The sequence below is a fragment of the Tachysurus fulvidraco genome, chromosome 5 (genome assembly GCF_022655615.1).
Source record: "Tachysurus fulvidraco isolate hzauxx_2018 chromosome 5, HZAU_PFXX_2.0, whole genome shotgun sequence".
NCBI classification, from domain to species: Eukaryota; Metazoa; Chordata; class Actinopteri; order Siluriformes; family Bagridae; genus Tachysurus; species Tachysurus fulvidraco.
In genome coordinates this window covers 20,248,111-20,267,031 of record NC_062522.1, presented here as the reverse complement: position 1 = coordinate 20,267,031, position 18,921 = coordinate 20,248,111, and the positions used below count along the sequence as shown (strand labels likewise).

General features: G+C 36.6%; 1 protein-coding gene across 3 annotated transcripts; it reads right to left on the bottom strand.

Annotated features, from left to right (window-relative positions):
- Nucleotides 1-1,822: 1,822 nt before the first annotated feature.
- Nucleotides 1,823-18,367, bottom strand: itcha (itchy E3 ubiquitin protein ligase a). 3 transcript variants are annotated; one of them, XM_027147027.2, is made up of 24 exons: nucleotides 18,211-18,367; nucleotides 11,948-12,012; nucleotides 11,637-11,778; nucleotides 11,388-11,512; nucleotides 10,428-10,559; nucleotides 10,076-10,118; nucleotides 9,671-9,849; nucleotides 9,293-9,470; nucleotides 8,984-9,079; nucleotides 8,562-8,736; nucleotides 8,313-8,382; nucleotides 8,089-8,173; nucleotides 7,808-7,936; nucleotides 7,564-7,636; nucleotides 7,391-7,462; nucleotides 7,189-7,277; nucleotides 6,913-7,072; nucleotides 6,564-6,697; nucleotides 6,034-6,174; nucleotides 5,355-5,475; nucleotides 5,154-5,258; nucleotides 4,949-5,045; nucleotides 4,737-4,809; nucleotides 1,823-4,354 (listed from the first exon to the last, which is right to left on the bottom strand). In XM_027147027.2, the coding sequence occupies exons 2-24, from the start codon at nucleotides 11,970-11,972 to the stop codon at nucleotides 4,255-4,257; spliced, it is 2,544 nt and encodes an 847-aa protein (XP_027002828.1). In that variant the 5' UTR covers nucleotides 11,973-12,012; nucleotides 18,211-18,367; the 3' UTR covers nucleotides 1,823-4,254. The 3 variants fall into 3 exon arrangements, with proteins under 3 accessions (XP_027002828.1, XP_027002830.1, XP_027002829.1); XM_027147029.2 differs by having other exon boundaries at nucleotides 8,313-8,376; nucleotides 18,211-18,365; XM_027147028.2 differs by having other exon boundaries at nucleotides 18,236-18,365.
- Between the last annotated feature and the right edge of the window lie 554 nt (nucleotides 18,368-18,921).

The following is an 18,921-nucleotide window of genomic DNA, read 5'->3' as shown; positions in this document are numbered from 1 at the left end:
CTCTGCAGGAAATCTGTGGCCATTTTGAAAAATTTGTAAGTTCTTCTGAATGTTGCAGAGTTTGCTTGATTTGTGTTCATTATTGCAATTGCAAAGTTCTTGGATCCCTATAAAATGAGCCAGCCTAACAGTCTTTGCGTTAGGCAGGACATCATACTTACAGTACTAGATGCAGAACTGTGTGATGATAAAGACACTATTGCTACTTGCTACTGAAGCTCAGACAGGTCTAACGTTAAATCAGAAAACCATCACATTGATTTGTACATTTAAGTGAAAAATGATAAGGAATGAATGACTTTTATGGGATACAAAAGATGAAAATCACATTAAGTTTAATGCCGGCCTGCCAAGAGAAGGAATCTAATATTATTACTGGCACAGACACACCAAAAGTCTCAATTTCTAACCTTAAACTTTCTAGATTCAAGGAATACAGTATGTGAACATGATAGCAGGGGTCAGTGTCCTTGTGCATCAAATCACATTAATTATGATCTAGGTTTAACATAATAGATGTTTCCTGTCTCTCACAATAGCCCAGCTTTATCAGTTCAGGGTCCCAAGTTTAAACCTAAGCTTAGGTTACAATTGTTTTGGGCTTTCCTCCAGGTTCTCAGGTATTTTTCTTACCTGCCCGAAAAACATATCAGTAGGTGGTTTGTTTATGCTAAATTGTCACTAGTCCCAAATTTATGTGAATGGTGGCCTGCAATAGACTAGTGTCCCATTCACCATTTTGTTTCTAGGGATATTTAATGCCATCTGAATGTTTTAAAAATGGTGATACTTTAATTGTGAACATATTATGAAAAACAACACTTACTATTACTATTACTATATAAACAGGCAACTCCATTTATGTAAATGCTTCATCTTATTATTAGGACTAGATGAAAAGGATGTCATTATAAAATAAGGATGCTCAGAAATAAGATGACAATTTCTTTTCACTGGTTATTGTCTCTTCTCTAAATCTCTATCGACAAATGTGAGAAGTTAGATTCACTTACTCATTAGTTGTACTCGTTCTGATTGCCATGTCCTAGATCCAGGACTTTTATGTAACATCTTTGTGCACTCACAAAAAACGCAGTCAGACTCTGAACATGCCTCAGAGGTTTCTGTTCACGATATATTCATGAAGGCAAGTGACTTTTTTTTCCCTCTCATTGAGATGTATACCACCATGAAACACACTCTTTCTTCTTTTCCTTCCTTAGCAAGGAATTGCCTCAAAGTTGTGATTCCTCAAGACTTCAGCTGCTTTTGAATCATGACAAAGGCTTGGAGGCACAAAGCCAGACTCCTGTTTTCTGCATCCTTCCCTCTCCGTTTCTCTCTTATCACCTTTCTTACACACACTAGTTACGTATGTGTGGCTTCTTGTACAAAATGCATAACATATGACTACATGAGTGAGACATTCGTATGGAACAAAAGTCATTTTTAAATTAATTGTATTTGAGGAATTCCTCATTATAGTCAAAAACCCTTGTACATTACTGTAAGTACAGAACATTTGTATACTCTTTGTATACAACATCTCTAACACAACTCTAACAGAAGCAAGCAAGTAACCACAGCCAATCCTGAAATGAAATAGCTTGTAATTAATACACAAATGATTGATTACTGATTGAAATTCCCTCAGGCAGAAATAGATGCACCCCTCGAATAGCCTGTGTATCCCGAAGCCAACTGAGGTTAAGAGAAAAAAAACAAAACAAATTTATAGGTGCTTTATTTTCCAAAACAATTATAAGCATAATTATTTGAAATTCATTTACAATATAACAAAGAGACACATAAGCAAGAGCAGTTATGCATTATGTATTTATTTCTTCAGTTCATAATATTTTGACAAGAATCAACCAACTGTACACATCCACATAAGAAAAATAAAATTAGTTTAAAATAACATTAAACCCCACTTATTAAAAGATAAGGTAAATGTTACAAGATTTACAATGTCTTTGTTAGATAAGAAAATAAAGCGATGAAACAGTCTGAAACTTCCTGCAAAATGGTTTTTAAGACATGATTACATACACGGGGGTTAATGGGCAACTGAATGACAACCTCAATTTCTTGACAAATCACCACAAATCGGTTAGAGCGGATAGAGCTGTACTGTCAGTCAGTATCACACCACAGCATATGATCACGGATTTGTTTTGGCTACAGGGACAAAAATCAAGATCGACTTAATGTCAATAGTACATCGTTCAGTGTACTGTCTGTAAATTTAAACCGTACTCTTAACACAGTGGTGTACAAAGACTGCCGGACATCGTGGATCTTTGAAAAACTACTTTTACAAAATAAATAGTTGATTTCACAGAAATAAAGACAATTTAATTCAGCACTGGAATCCATTTCACTGTACATCACAAAATTATATTTTTTAATTTTGCATAATTTTGACATCAGGCAGGTTAATCCAGTAACTAGCCAAGAACTAACAGACTGATGATCTGTTTGCTTCTTTATTTTATTTATTTATCAGACACGTAATTTAAACAGGAGTGCATTTGTCTGTTTTATTACTGTACTGACACATGAAGAATTAAAGTTAATGATGTCTGACCTATTCAGGTATATCGATTCAATCCATTCGATTTAAACACAAAGTAATTAAGAAATTATGTACTCCAACTCCCACATAAACAACACAAGCTCACAGTTTAGAGAGGGGAGTTGTTTCACTTAAGTTCTCTCATTATCTCTATTTGGGCTTTGAGCTAGTGCTATACTAACCTTGCTATTAACGATTGATTTCGCTTTTATTCCAAACACAGATATGATCAGACCCTACAGTGAAAGCAGACAATTCACTATGCTCTTCAAAACTACGTGGCAAGATTTTGCTGTTGAAATGTATATTAACATAATAGTTTAAATACACAGCATTGCATTTTTTCAGAATAATTCTAGCTCCTAAAACAAACACCATATCAGTAATTTCATTAAAAAGAAAACACCAGTAATGAAAATGAAGCACCTTTATGCAGTAGAAGACCTGAAATACCCAAGCAAAATCGTTACTGGTGATCGCATTCGACTTGTGATTTCTACATTAAAGCATGGAAAGGTCTTTAAAGGGATTCAGGTGTTCAGGACAGTTTTGGAGAAATCTAAACCTGCTCAGAAAACTAGAAAGTGACAAGTGCATGGTCAGACTCGCGTCTAATGAAAATCGGCTCAATTTAGAACGTTTCATGGGCTTGTCAACATACAGATACGGTCATCTGCCAAATGCCGTAAACTAATTTTATTTCCTAGATTAAAGCCTAATGGTATCAACCAGATTTATAAATCATTTTTTACCACAATGACATGTACATCATAGTATTTAAAAATGCATTCTTATATCTTACATCTTCCTAACTTGCTCATTTTAAAAAGATTCTCAGAAAACTAGATGAAGGATTTGTATATTATTTCAGATATAAGGAAAATAGACTTGGACGATTCCATCCCAACTCCTTTCCCTTGTTGGGATAATTTGGTTCACTTATAGCAGATGGATTAACTTGCACTAAAAGCATGCACCCATTTATAAAATTGGAAGGTTGATTCTAGACACCAGAAGACTAAAACTAGTTGCTGATCCTCTCCTGGTTTTCATAAGAGATTTAACAGCCCAACATCTTCTATGTTTATCAACTCTCCAAACCTCTGACAAAATCTATTAGCTATCAAGCTCATGTCTCAGTGTTTTTTTCAGTGTGAAATCTCTCTGATCGAAATTCTGAAACTCAGCAGACAGGTACCCAAATGATAGAGAGCCTATAAAATAAAATGGAAAATTCATGCATACAGTCAGGCTACTATAAATGCTGCCAGAAAAACAAGTACCCAACTGTAAATGAGGCATGTACAAGATTAAAACAAATCTTGTAAAATACTAATTATGAATCCAGCCAACCAGGGTGCATAGCCTGGACTGTGTGTGTGTGTGTGTGTCTAGTTGTGAGATTTAGTTCATTTAAGCCCAGACATTCTGGTACACAGATGACTAACAAAGACAGAATTACCACAAAATGGTGAAATTTCAAAAAGTGCATTTGAAATCAGAGGGGAAATTTGAGCCTAGGTGATGTGAGGAAAGAATGGTGCTCTCAAGAAGTTTTATCTTCTCACTACACCTCTCTGTTTCAGTCGTTCAGCAGCATTCTCTCAGGTAAGTCTGAATAGTAAACTGCTGCCATGGAGACGTGCAAACGACATGCAGGGGTGCGAATTTATGCATCACTCTTGGCCAAAGCCTTCTGTCTCCTCAATGGCAAACATCAACTTTTCTTTGAGCTGCTCGTAGCTCTTATAGGGAGGCAGGTCCAAACGGTTGAAACTGTTATGGTACAAAAAAAATAGCCTTATTTTTAAATGGTACATAGTCAAACATTTACATCATTTGTGTGACAATTTTATCCAAAGCTAAGTTGAGACGTGATACAAATGAGAAGTTTGTGGCAGCTGGGATTTGAACCTATATCCCCATCAACTGCCAAGTAGCTCAATGCCTTAATCACTGAGCTACTACTGCCTCGTAAGGCATAGCGGCAAAATCTCAAGGCAAATGAAGAACAAAAACCAAAGAAGGATAAGCGATTTTTTTTTGTTGTAGCCAAATAAATGCTGTCTTAGAGTCAGAATTAGTTCGTGTTAGTAAAAGAGATATGCATCACCTTAAAAGGTTTCGAATCTCACCATATGCGCCGCAGGAAACTTACCATGTGTGGCTCCTGGGAAGCCAGTTCTCTTTTCCCACTTTCTCGATGCAGAACTTCTGTGGCCCATTGCTCCCTATTGAATAAAACAGTATTTCATATTTTACTTAAAATGTTGATACGCAACATCGTTAGCTTAATACTGATTAGTAAAATCAGCCTGGTTACAGCTCAATGCATATAACGCATGCAGGAGCAGCTCATTACACACTTACCCATGAGGTCAGCAAACCCTCCAACAGGAAGCCTGCAAGTCCCAGTCACGAACTGCAACAATCGCATCCTCTTCTCGTTGTCCATTTCTTTCACAAGCTACAGATAGAGAGTGAAGGACTGAGACAACAAGCAATTTTCCATCAAGCACCACGCTCATTTCTCAAATTGCTTTATGAGTGTCTGTGAATAAGAGGGCAGACTAACCTGCCAGAACCACATGATCTGCTTGCTGTTGCGGGCATAATGTCTGTAGATTGTGTTCCTCTGCCAGTCTGAAAGATCAATCTCTTGCATTCCACACAGCATCACCTATAAAACACATGGGTGTATACCTTTACAACACAAGTATCAATGTTGAGGAGTGGAGTACGAGAAATTACTGTAAATTAATATTATGAGCTCTACCTCCAGCTCTTTGGCGTCAAAATACTGTAGATACTGCTGAGGCAAGACTTCGTTGAAACCTTCGAAGAAAGCTTGAGTCTGTTCCTCTACCCCCCTGGATAACCTCCACTCTGCCACCAGTCTGGGGGAAAAAAGAAATAAAAATAATACAGATCTTTAAAGATGATGGTTCAGTGTATAAAAGGTGGACTTTATAATCTAAAACAATATAAAGTCCGGCCTGCACTACAGCTATGCAATGATTTTGGCCATTTTTCTTCTCTTCAAACTTCTGCTTACATTTCCTGGCTCTGTTTGCTTAAAAGCAACTTGCAAAGAGTATGGATTTTGAGTCAGTAAGAGCAACTTGCCATACAGACAGCAGAGGTCTCTAAAGATTTGAAATTAAAAATGTTCGGTCCATGTCATATATTTTCTGTTATATATTATTCTAGCCACAACCACCAAAAGTTCAATGTTTTGGTTTCTAGCAGTAAACACTGGAACACTTAGACACGATAAACTTTGAACACAGACACAATAAACATTTTGATCCATATATAGGATTGAGAGTGGTTATTCATGTAAAAGGAGGCAGCACATGTTTAGTGACAAAATCTGCAAGACTCTTGAAAAAGCTAGATGGCTGGATTGTGAGTCTACTCAGGAGTTGTACAATAAAGTCTTACAATACTTGTACCTGATGTACTCTTCCTTATTTTCCTCGGTAACAAGAATGTTTCCTCCATCAGGCTTCAGTTCATGAGTAGTGACCTCACCCAAGATCTCCTTATCCACTGAGAAATACATCTCCAGCCCACACTCCTCCAAGTTATTCTCCCTGTGTGTAAATGCCATTGCAAACATTAGTACATGTTAAGTACCATTATGTTTAGAGAGAGAGAGAGAGTTCTGTATAATGAGAGCTCCTTTAGATTTTAGAAGAAAGCAGTAACAGGATCATCAGAAAAACACATCAGCAAACACATCTTCCAAAATATTCTCCCTGTCATAATGTCCTTATATTTCTATAACAAAGATGATAGAGATGACGTCTCCAACCCACACACATCAAATGCAGTACCATTATCTATTAAATCTCTCTGAGAAAATATAGAACTTTATTCTGAACCTCACAAATACATTTGTTCTTTTTTGCAGTCCTTGACAGATCTGTCAATCTGTTATCAATAATATGATTATAATAGACAGCAGCACAGTTTCACTGACTTGATCCAGATTAGTGAGTTGTAGAACTCAGGGTCAATGGATTCCAGGTCTTTCAGGGCCAGAGGCTTGTTCAAGATCCGCTTATAGAAGGGCAGAGAAAAGCCGGTGTCTATGAATTTTCCATGAAACAAAGCCTGGGAGAGGATAAGTAATTAAAACAAATAGGTCAGATTCAGTGAGACACAACCATTACACAAAACTATGGTTACTAAAGTTAAACTGTCTTTCAGGCAAACATCAAGTATTATATTGATTACACTGATCTCAGCCATCTCTGGTTACTGGTTTACTATTTTAGCATTTATGGAATAAAATGAAAATGTGTGTGTGTGTGTGTGTGTGTGTGTACCATAGCAATAAATCTTCCAATGAACTTGAAATATTTGAGGTGGTCAGGGTTAATGGAGGACGCAGGGTTGATCTGCAGGCAGTAGTTGTCTTTACCCGCATATTCAAAAAGACAGTACATGGGGTTCAGAACTTCATGAGACAGCAGGAAAAACCATTCCCTGTAAAAGGACACAGACACAATTTTCTAAAAATAACTTCTAGAAATGTACTCTCCGGAATTGATGACACACATCCTACAGGTTCATGAAGTTAGATAACCGATTAATAAACACACCTAGCTACGCCTCCATAGTCCAGTCCCTCCTCTCCTGGAAAGATGATCCATAGTCTCCGCCTCAGATCTTGTGGGTGGAAGCTCATGATCTATGAAATAAATTTTTTCAACTCTGCATCAATATTCGTAATAATCAACTGTAAATTAGGAATTTTAAAGCAACAGATGAAGCAAATTCAGCTGCATAAAGCTAAAAGCTGACCTGCTGAAAGGAATCCTCAAAAAGTGTCTTGCGACTGACGTTGATTTTGATGTGCTGAGGCATTGCCAGTTGCTATAGTAAGCAAAAAAATGTTACAGGAAAGAATGTCATAATAAACTGCATGTATATAGTGACTGACTTTTATACAAGCAAGAACATTACTGCAGATATACCTGACACCAGAAGCGGAAATAGTGCACTTTAGCTTTAAAGTCACGCACATAGGTAATCTGAGGGCCATTCTCACTGTTTGGCATAGAGACAAAGTTAGAATGAACAAGATGAGCTGACCTTCTTTAGCCTTAAAGAAACATATTTTATGCTGTTACTGACACAAACATTTAGCCAGCTTTATAATAAAAATCAACAGATCTTAATTTAAGTGGCACCCATGCACAAGAACGCTGAAAGGCTCACAGTGAGGATTTCCCTGTGCGAGGGTCGATGTAGGTGGTCGTTCTCCTGTTGTGGTCAACAAAATATGGAATCCCGTCCACTGTGAACCTCATCTCCCAACCTTCTGGCAGGGGCTTTTCATTTAAAAGCCTGAAACGTTATATAATAGTTATATAAAGTACACAATTATTCCACAGAGTTGTTATTTATGTCACCATTAATTGGAATGTATATATTCTTACTTAAACATAAGTAATCTCAGATTTTGGGATTAAACGATTTGCCGGTAAGTATTTTCTTACCCCTGAGTTCGAGGATCCTCCCACTGTGTGGAACGTGTAGTATGATGAACAAAGTACATTCTCCCATTTGAATCAGTTCGCTTCTCTGTAAACAGAAAGGGCAGACTATTTAAGACTTAGAAAATCATAATTCAGGATGTCACATATCACACAATTAAAAAGGTTTGTGAGACTGATGGAAAAGGTAAGCTAACTAGTTTGGAATGTCTTAGTGACTGTCTCACCCCATCCCTGTGGTAAAGGACCAAGTGGATCAAACTCTTTATTAGGAGCTGGCGCTAGTTGATCCTGTAACTAGAGAGTGAGTGAGAGAGAGAGAGAGAGAGAGAGAGAGAGAGAGAGAGAGAGAGAGAGAGAGAACACAAATTAGGAAAGAAACAAAAACACACTCACTTATGGCAGAAAATCATTTATTGTATTTGAAACAATGAAAGCAGCTAGAAAGTAGTAAAGCGAGGTATGTATGTTCTAACCCCAAAAATAAATCTCTGGTTGAACTGCTGCATGGCTCCCTGTAATTGGCTACGTTGGTTCTGCCATTCCTCATAATTCCTCACAGACTCTGCAGTGGGTTGCTGCCATGTGGTGCTCCGACTAATGTGATCCACATAATACACCCGGCCCATTGGGTCCACACGGCGCTCCCAGCTTACAGAGAAAAAACGTTTTAATAACCATTCATTCTGTGCACTCATGAAGATATAGTTTTTAAATACGCTTGGTCTTAAAATTGTAGGCTTACATTGAAACCCATGCTTAAATCTAAATCCACTTAAACCCATGCTTAAATGTAAACTCAGGCTTAAACCAAAACCCAGACTTAAACCAAAACCCAAAACATATCCAAGGACAAATATCAATGCACTTGAAATATCAGTGTCTTAGACTACAGTACCCAGGAGGCAAAGGTTCAGGCCGCTCCCATGTGGTCTTTTTCTCAATGTGATCCACATAGTAGATACGACCATTCTGATCCACCCTCTGCTCCCAGCTACAATATACAAAACACAAGCATGTCAGATAATGTGTTTTTCCATTAAAAATCTAAACAGGGTAACAATTAAACAGGTATAATTGCTCGCTAAAGGATTATAATAGAGAATCTTTTTACCGAGTTTAACTCAGCGAATGAAAGAGTGATGAATATCCTAGAATCTGATAAATTATCATTTTTTTCAATACAGAGTCAAAGAAAAAATTTCACCCATGAGGAAGTGGGCCATTGTTGATGGGAGAAACTCTACGTGGAGTGGGGCTCACTCTCAGGGCTGACCCTGAGGTCGAACCCTGGCTTGCCGTTTCTCCATTCACAAATAAGCGTGGGGATGAGTCTGGACTTGGACCACCACTGCCGTGGGTTGGTGTAGAGCCAGTAGAGGACGCTGAACAGATTGACAAATGTTGAATAATGAGACCAATAATATCACAATTTTTATAAAACTATTTATTCAGTATAAATCAAACTATCGTCATTTTCAGTATTTTCTTTTATATTCACTGGAAAAACAAAAAAGCTTTAACAAATGAATTTCAGTGTATCCTGCAGTGCATTTTTAATTTATTATAGTTCTGAAACAGGTACCTGTGGAGGAGTTTGGTCTCTGTGGAGAGGGAGGAGGTGGTCTCTGAGGTCTTGGAGGCCTTGGAGGTCGCAGAGCTCCTGTGGAAGTTGAGGGAGAAGCTGTGTTGCCCACAGCATGGCCATTGGGCAGAGAAGAATCATCAGCAATGTCACTCGAGGGTGAGGAATCTCGACTCGATCTGAGATGAACAAAACACAAATACAGGAAAATTAAGTTCTATGCAGGATGAAATTCTTCAATAAAGGGAAAAATGTTCAACCTAAATAAGAATTGCAGATTGCTTACGGCTTAAGGTACGTTGTTTGATTCTTGGATTCGATAATCACAAAACCATTAGATGATAAATATTTATGTAAACAGTAACAGCTGTGTATTAAATAAAAAGAAGGAGAAAGCTGCTGTACCTTCCAGTGGCTTCTAGCTTGAACTCCCTATTTGGTAGACCATCTGGGGGGGAAAAAACCCATTTAATTCATGCAAGAAATGGCAAATCGCATTCACATGAACAAAAACAATGGTTTGATGTAGTATGTAAGTTAGAGAAAATACACAGAACCCAATACCATGCTTTTAATGCTAAATAACACATCTGACAGAATTTATTCTTTAAAAGCACTGTATGTTTTCTGCATGTCAGTGAAGACTTCTTTGTTGGCCTTCATGTTTTTTCACAGGTATAACAGCATTTTGCTCTGGCATTGAATAGATGGGTGTAAAGGGTAAACATGAGTAGGGCTCAGAGAAAAGTTGTCTTACTGTGCCTCTGTTCCTCAGAAGCAAATGTTTCAGGATCCACCCGCATTCCATCCAGACACACAGACAGATCTCCCACTAAGTCACTGCCCTCTGCATCTGCGCTCAGAGGTAGAGTCCGGATCACCTCGTGGACTTAAAAAAAAAAAAGGGAAAGAGCACCATCAGAAGAATACAATAAATAAGGTTATAAGATTAATAATAAATCAATTCAATTGACTTCTAATCCTAGGGTGGCTTTAACAGAAAACATTGTCAGAAAATAGAATTCTGGCCAAAGATTTAGGTGACAATGGCAAAAAGTATCAAGGGTTATCAATAATAAAGTACTATCAAATCAGTCAGTACTGTGTGTGAAAGGGTGTTCAGCATGAACATTAGAATCTTTATATAAATACAGCAGCAGTTCTTAAGTACAAATCTACAATAACCAGGTGAGACAATCCATTAAAACAAAAATGAGTCTTAGACATAACATATTTTGGCATAACATCTTTAACCTGTTGATGTGGAAATAATAAGACTGAAATGTTCCTCCTACAACAACACAAAATCATATCACAGCATGACACTCTTTGGGCTAAAACTTACATGTCCAAGATTTATGCATTTTCTATATTTAGAAAATTTCACCTAAAATTGAATTCTCTTATGTTAGATGACACCCATCATAGTCCAATACATATGGCTGTTATTTTTCTCAAGAAACCAGAGAGTATTAAAAGCTGCAAAGTATTCAACACCACCAACACTAACTCTAGCAGGTCAAGACAATATTTCATGCTAGTGGTTCATGTTTACAAGGCTAGTGGGGGGTGCAGTTTCTATAAAAGCCTTCGTGAATCATGCACTAATCCAGTTCACCTGCCTTCCTCAAGAGTAAAGTAAGGAGAAAGTCTCATACACACAAAACTGACAAGTTATAGTGCATTAAAACCAAATATGAAAGACAACAGCACTTACTCTTCATGTCATTGGATTTGAGGGTCTCACTGACTTCTAAAGTGGCCATTCCCAACAAAAGGTCTGCTTTGAGGGTCTGATGACTCCAGACACGGAATATTAACTTGCTGAATGGAGTAACAATTCTACAGGAGATTAAGAAAAGCAAAAGATAAGCAAATGGATAAAGAAAAAAAGAGAGAAAACAATATTACTATAAATGAAAGAAAACAGTGAGCTTAGCCTGGCATATCATCCTTTCAAACTTACACTGTGAGCGGCTGCTTCCATTTTGGACTGAAAGTGTTGGTGCACTTCTCTGTTTTCTTCGACTGGCCATCTACAGCCACCTCCACATATGGACTAGGCCCAAACCAGTTCTTCTTGTTCTCTTTCAGCTTAGCTGACAAAACTAGCAACCAAAAGGTTAAACCATAGTATCAACAAAAACAGAGAATACAACCTTGAACTGAAACTAAGTAGATAAATGATGTTCAAATGCACAAATACAATCTGTTTTCAAGTGAAATCAAGTGAAAATTGGCTAAATCAGGCAAATTCATGTTTCTTGAAATACACACCTGTTATTTGTAACTGAGCCTTCATTGTTTAGCCATTAACAGTAGCGGCTGTAGCTCAGATACATCTGTAAGAGAGAAAAATAAAACCCAATTGAAATGGACATGTATTGATAAAACAATATGATATGGCTGCGTTTGACAATCAGATATGGGTCATTTGGGCAAATTCAATAAATACCATAATTTTGTTTTATAAACAGTCCATAATCTATGGAACGACTTTTCTAACAAGCATTAGACCAAAGACAGTGACAAAGAAGTTCAGCAGAAAAAGCACTGAAGAATAATAAAGAGGAACATTTAATCCCTAATCAGGTTATAAATATATATTTAGAGATACATAGAGATAAACACAATACACTAATTTTGATCACAAGTCCAAGCAAAATTGCAATATGTAACAATACATTTGTACCTTAATTTTTAGCAAACACTTAGAATTACATGCGACTCTCACTGCATTTAAATCGCTTACTGTCCATTTAGCATTAGTCTTTTACCTATAGCCCTTCGTGTGCCTCTTGGCCTCTCAATAAGTTTCCTTCCACAAGTAATGTTTTATTTAAAGCCACAACAATGATGCAGAAGGCAGTTACGGTGCATGCTAGACAGAACTGTGGCAGTAAACTTAACCCCTTACAAATGAGCATCTTTATTTGCTTTGCTATACTTCCCTTTACTACAGCTGACTTTACAGGACACAAATTAGACAACATTTAAAAAACATTTAATGTTGAAAGTCTCACTTTCATCATTTGCTCAAAAAGTAAACTTTACCTGCACACAAGCCTTTTGTGTCTCTCATTAAGAAGCACAATATAAAAATGAGCCTCTCATTAAAATTGAATAAGGTTGGGAGAATATTTCTTCCAAAGTAATACATTAATAAACTATGGTTGTGCTGCGCTTTGGATATGCTACTTTTCTTTTTAAACAAATTCCTGACATTATTAATATTTTATTAAAGTCGAAGAAATCTCTCCTTAAAGACCCATAGACTCGGATGAAATAGAGGTCACATTATTTGCTTATATGAATAAAGAGTATGATCTGTCCCCAAAGAACCCGGGCTTTGCTTTCATTCTGCTAAAAATCCCTTTAGATCATCTTAAGATCCTGAATGAATTAATGAATTATCAATGAATTAATAAACATACTTAAAGCAGAACTGGCTGTTATGGGTTCTAACAAGTTTAAGGCACTCTGGTCATGGAAGGCTTTTGCTTCACACAAAGGCTTTGAATTTCCTGGACATATGGATCTGCAGTACTTACTAGAATAGCTGAGTTGTTGTTCACTAAAGTGTTACTGCTGTCTGCATGTTTCTTGTTTCTAATAAGACATTTCTGTGTGTGATTAAGTATAAGTAACTCTGACTGAATACAAAGAGTATGAATCTACGTTTTGTTAAGATATAGTTAACATAGTTAAGTTATAGTTAACTCACAACTGATATAGTTGTATATAAAAGGAAGGCAGAATGTTTCTGGACAGTAGCATAATTGTGAATGAAAGAGTAAATGAATAAGAAAAGAGTAATTTCACAAGGATAATTCTGGCCAAAAAAAAAAAAAGGTCTTCAAGGTTGTTTCAGTTGCATTGTGTGTTTCAGTGTGCACAATGAAAACAGTACACCCCGATTTACAGTTTAGTTTATTCTTATTCCATGCAGAAAAAAGATAATACATTTCAACATATACAGTTGTGCTCAAAAGTTTCCATACAAAATGTGTACCATTTTTTTAAAGAAACGAGTGAGAAGGCAAAACAAATTGATTTTATTTCTTATGGGAATCAAGTTAAATGTAAGGCATGACAGAATGGCACAATCAAACAAAACAACATCAACATCTCTATTCAAAAGTTTGCATACCTTTAGTTCTTAATATTGTATATTGCCCCCTTTAGAATTAATGATGGCATGCAGTCTTTTGTAATAATTGTGCATGAGGTACTTAATTCTCATGTGATAAAGCTGCACCTTCCTCTTTGAAAATGGCTCCAGTTCCTGTAAATTGTTTGGTTGTCTTGCACAAACTGCAGGTTTGAGATCTCCCCAAAATGACTCAATGATTGTGATGGTCACTCCAGAACCTTCACCTTTCTCTGCTGTAACATCGTCATGTTGGAACATCCAAGAGTGTCCCATGTGCAGCTTTCATGCTGTATAATGGATACTGTCTGCAATTATTTTCTGATAACATGCTACATTCATCTTGCCATCAATTTTCACTAACTTCCCTGTGTCACTGGAGCTCAGACAGCCCCAAAACATGAGATCCACCACCATGCTTTACAGTGAGGATGGTGTACTTTTTACCGTAGGTCTTGTTGACTCCTCTCCAAACATAGTGTTTATTGTTTGTTACTATAAAGTTTGGTCCCATCACTCCAAATGACTCTGCTCCAGAAGCTATGAGTCTAGGTGTCGAGGTGCTGTCTGGTGTACTGAAGGTGGGCCTTTTTGTGGCATGAGCACAGTAACGACTTTCTACTGGCAACTCAATCATGCAGGCCATTTGTGTTCAAGTACCTCCTTGTTGTGCTCCTTGAACAACAACAACATTTTTTTCCAGAGCAGCCTGTATTTCTCTCTAAGTTGTTTGTGGCTTTTTCTTTACTTCCCGAGCAATACTTCTGGCAGTAGTGTGTGAAATCTTTCTTGGTTTACCTGACCATGGCTTAGTATCAACAGAACATCTTATTTTCCACCTCTTTATCGGAGATTGAAAAGTACTGACTGACATTTTCAAATGTTCAGATATCTTCTATATTCTTTTCCTGCTTTATAAAGTTTATCTACCTTATTACGTAGGTCAATTAGCAGTTCTTTTGTCTTCCCCATGATGCAGTATCCAGCCAAGTCAGTGCTTCACCTCATGAGCTGAGAAACTCACTGACTATTTATGAACAGACACTAATTACAATATAATTACAATTACAATGAGTCATAGGTGTGGAAACCTTACTTTAATAGCTGTTTAAACCTCTGTGAGTCAACCGGTGTGTTTATAATGTGGCCAAACATTCAATGATATGTAAACTGTTGATCAGGGTTGTTTAGGTGATTTCAGTAATCATTATTTTTTAAAAAGGAGTCAAACAACTGTGTCATAATTAATGTCTTCACATGACCCCATCCTTAATCGATCCCAAATAAATGGCAATGTTTACCAATTCCTTTCAGGGTCTGCAAACCTTTGAGTATAACTGTAACTAAACTAAGAGATTTACTACAATAAATATTTTCTGATAACTTGGAACAAGGTGTTACAGGGCAGAAATGTGTAGACAGACAATAGCCTGCTCATCATTTAATATGGTACATAGTTTGACTCCAGAAAAGCCTGTGTCAGATAGATGCCATGTAGGGGAAAATGAGACAGATATGCAGTTTTATTAGAGATATCATTCTTTACTTCAGTCTGATCATATGAATGATTTGCCACTGTTACGTAGGACTTGCTGTGCTTTAGCTTCAACCCCTTGTGCTGTAATACCAAGAAATTATCTCTGTGTGACTGTTGGAAATGGGATGCTACATCCTGTGACTTCAAATTGCAATACAGTTTCAGACCACCTCTGCAAACTGGCATGGCCTTTAGTTCAACAACTGAGAGATTATATAGTGCACAGTGTGGTTTCTGAATGCCTCACTGTCTAATTGCATGCAGTTTCTAGGTGTGTACAGGAAGACTACTACAATCTTTATATTACTTTGTTCAATGTGTCTTGCAACAGGTGATTACTTTAATGACACCACATCAAGATGTTTTACTAATATGGAATAAAAACACTGTCAATAATAATCGTACATAATTCAAAGCATTTGTGTGTAAATTTTAATTTAGTTGTGCGTAATTTAAAACTATTGTACATAATTATGTTTTTTGTGGAGTTGGATCCCAAAATCTACGGCCACGACAGTTTACAGATATGAGATTTTGTGTGTTTGTTCAAATACAAACACAACGCTTGTTTTCACAACACCTCTTTTTTACACACGAAGTGCGGTCTGCGAAACTAAAATAAAAATATCAAAAATACATCACGTTCACAGGCATTACTATCCGAGGGAAGATGAATCGATTCCACGAAGTGCGCCTGCGCCCTTCCCTCTTTTAAACTACTGGCACCGAAATGCCGGGTTAGTTATCACTAATAACAGAGAGAATTTTGTACTAACACTTTAAAATAATGTTTTTTCTTGACTTTTACAAGGCATTTGATACTGTTGAACAAACTTTTTTATTTGAAATCTTAGATTTTTTTAGGTTTTGGGAGTAATTTTCGTAAAATAATTAAGATGTTTTATACTGACATATAGTTCTGTATCCCTGATCCTAGTATAGCTCCTAGGTTTGAAGTGCTCCGTGGTATTAGGCAGGGATGCTAGTATTAGTTAGTAGTATTAAGCTCAGTGTTACTACCTATTACTTCCTGCATAGTCACTCGTTACCAACAGACCTCCAGTATCTTACATACTGCTTGTCCTGTCAAGAGAAGATATATATATATATATATATATATATATATATATATATATATATATATATATATATATATATAGTTATAAACCATCATGCATTTTTAAAATGCATTTCAATTTATAATCAATAAAGTTGCAAGAACGCATCCCTTGCCCAGGAAGCATCTTGCATATTTAGTGACATCTGAGGTGGTTTACTTTATGAGAGGTTTCCTCTCATATGTTCACTTGCAGTTTTCATTCTCAGCATGAGCTTCGTACCTGACAAAGATGTATTATGATATTCATTGATTTGTCTTGAATAACTGCTTTAACCTGACCAGGGACAGGGTGATTTTAGAGCCTATCCTGTTTAACACCCTGGATGGTATGCTAGTCCATCACAATGTTTTAGATATGTGTAAGTGCTTTACTTGTTCTCATAGCTCTCTTTTGTTTATGATCCCAGAATACGCTGATAACAAGAGCAAAAATTATTTAGCAAAACTGTGCTTTAATACTGCTTCCATAAACTGTATGACTACTTTTAAATATCACAACCATGTCTTCTTTGCAAGAGCCCCATACTGTTTTAGAGACTGAGCCCATTTTTCTTTAATGCATAAAAAAACTCCAGAGACTGTTGTGTGTCAGTCCCACGTGATCAGCAGTTATACAAATACTCAAACTTGCCAGGCTGGCATAATCAATCATGGGTCTGAATCGACATTTAGCACCACACACACTTACAGAATAAAAATGAATAGAACACTAAGGCAAATGTGCCGCTTTTTCATCAAACCTTCTTTTTGTTTTCCAGGTAAGAAAAACAGTTCCTGTTGCAGGATTGGATGTGGCAGCATTGCAAACTTCTCGACACACCTACTTACAGTCACAGGTGACAAGATCACCAGCCACACACACACACTCCTCTAAACAGCTTCTAACCAACACGAAGAGTTGCCCCGACATGCCAACATCACTATTTTCTACAACCAAATATCAATAGTCCACCGTAAATCCGATAGTTACGTAACACAACGGGTATCACAACGGGTTTCCAGTTACGTTGTTCAAAGAAAAGGAAAAACAGAAGTGTATTAAACGCATGTTTGTTATTTGTATCATCAGATTAACCCCTGACACGTAAAGGAAACCGATCATACACTTGCACTGACGGGAAGTAAACATTTAAGCTTATGTAGTATGATATATAACAAACACAACATGACGAACACCGTTACACGCCTTTAATTTTTACAGTCTGTTACTTAAACTGTATGTTGAACGCTACAGTAAAACCCCGTAAACGCTGGGCAAAATATTCGGAGCTAAGTTAGCCAACAAGTTAGAAAGTATTGCCATAAACAGCTAGTATTCATTTAAATAGCAAGCTTCAAATTAAAACATTTATTTTAACATTACATTAAAACTTCCGTATACATGTTATCACAAGTTTGCGCTTATAGTGACAATCTTAGTTACTCGGTTTCATGAACACAGCCAGTTAAGTGAACAGTCATAGAGTAAGTTCCCTGACTTTCAACCGCATCTTTACTGAACTCGCTAGCCTTAGCTCGCTAGCTGAACTCACTAGCCTTAGCTCGCAAGCCTCGTAGATATCTATGGTTAGCCTTAGCTCGCTAGCATTAGCTCGCTATCATCAGCTAGCACAAATAATGGAGCTAGCGCTACTCGCCGCGACTGTCAAACGGAAACTGCTAGTTAACTAGCTAGTAGAAAACAAGCCCATATTTCCGGAGTGTCGTTATTTTTAGTCACAAAGAAGCATTACCTGGTTTAATGGAGTTATGTGGTACCTGAGGTTCAGCAGCTGTAGAGAAGACAGACATTCACGTTTTGTTTCGGTTGATACATTTTATTCCATTGACTAAAGGTCCTCCACACAGCCGCCTTTGCCGGTCACGTGACTCCCAACACTGTGACGTTATGATGGGTTTCAGTCTAAACATCACACTTAGCAACCGCATGGGTTCATATAAATATTACCAAGTTTAACACTTAAACAAAAAAACATAAAAAATCATTATTAATAATAATAATAATAATAATAATAATAATAATAATAATAATAATAATAATAATGCCTAGAACAATAAATTTAGGTTCATTAAACACCACCAGATAGCACTGTTGATTTCTTTTGTTTTTTGGGGGGGACTCGTAAAGTCAGCATAAAGACATCATCAACAACAAAATACCACTACCATTACTACTACTACTACTACTAATAAGGATGATATAATAATAATAATAATAATAATAATAATAATAATAATAATTATTATTATTATTATTATTATTATTATTATTATTATTATTATAAAGCAGTTCACATTCGCTTAAGGCATCTGAGATCACTAACACTTCTATTGGTGAATAGAATAGAAATTATTGCTGAATAATCTAAACAGCTTGTAAAATGTAATAATAATAACAACAACAACAACAACAATAGTAATAATAATAATAATAATAATAATAA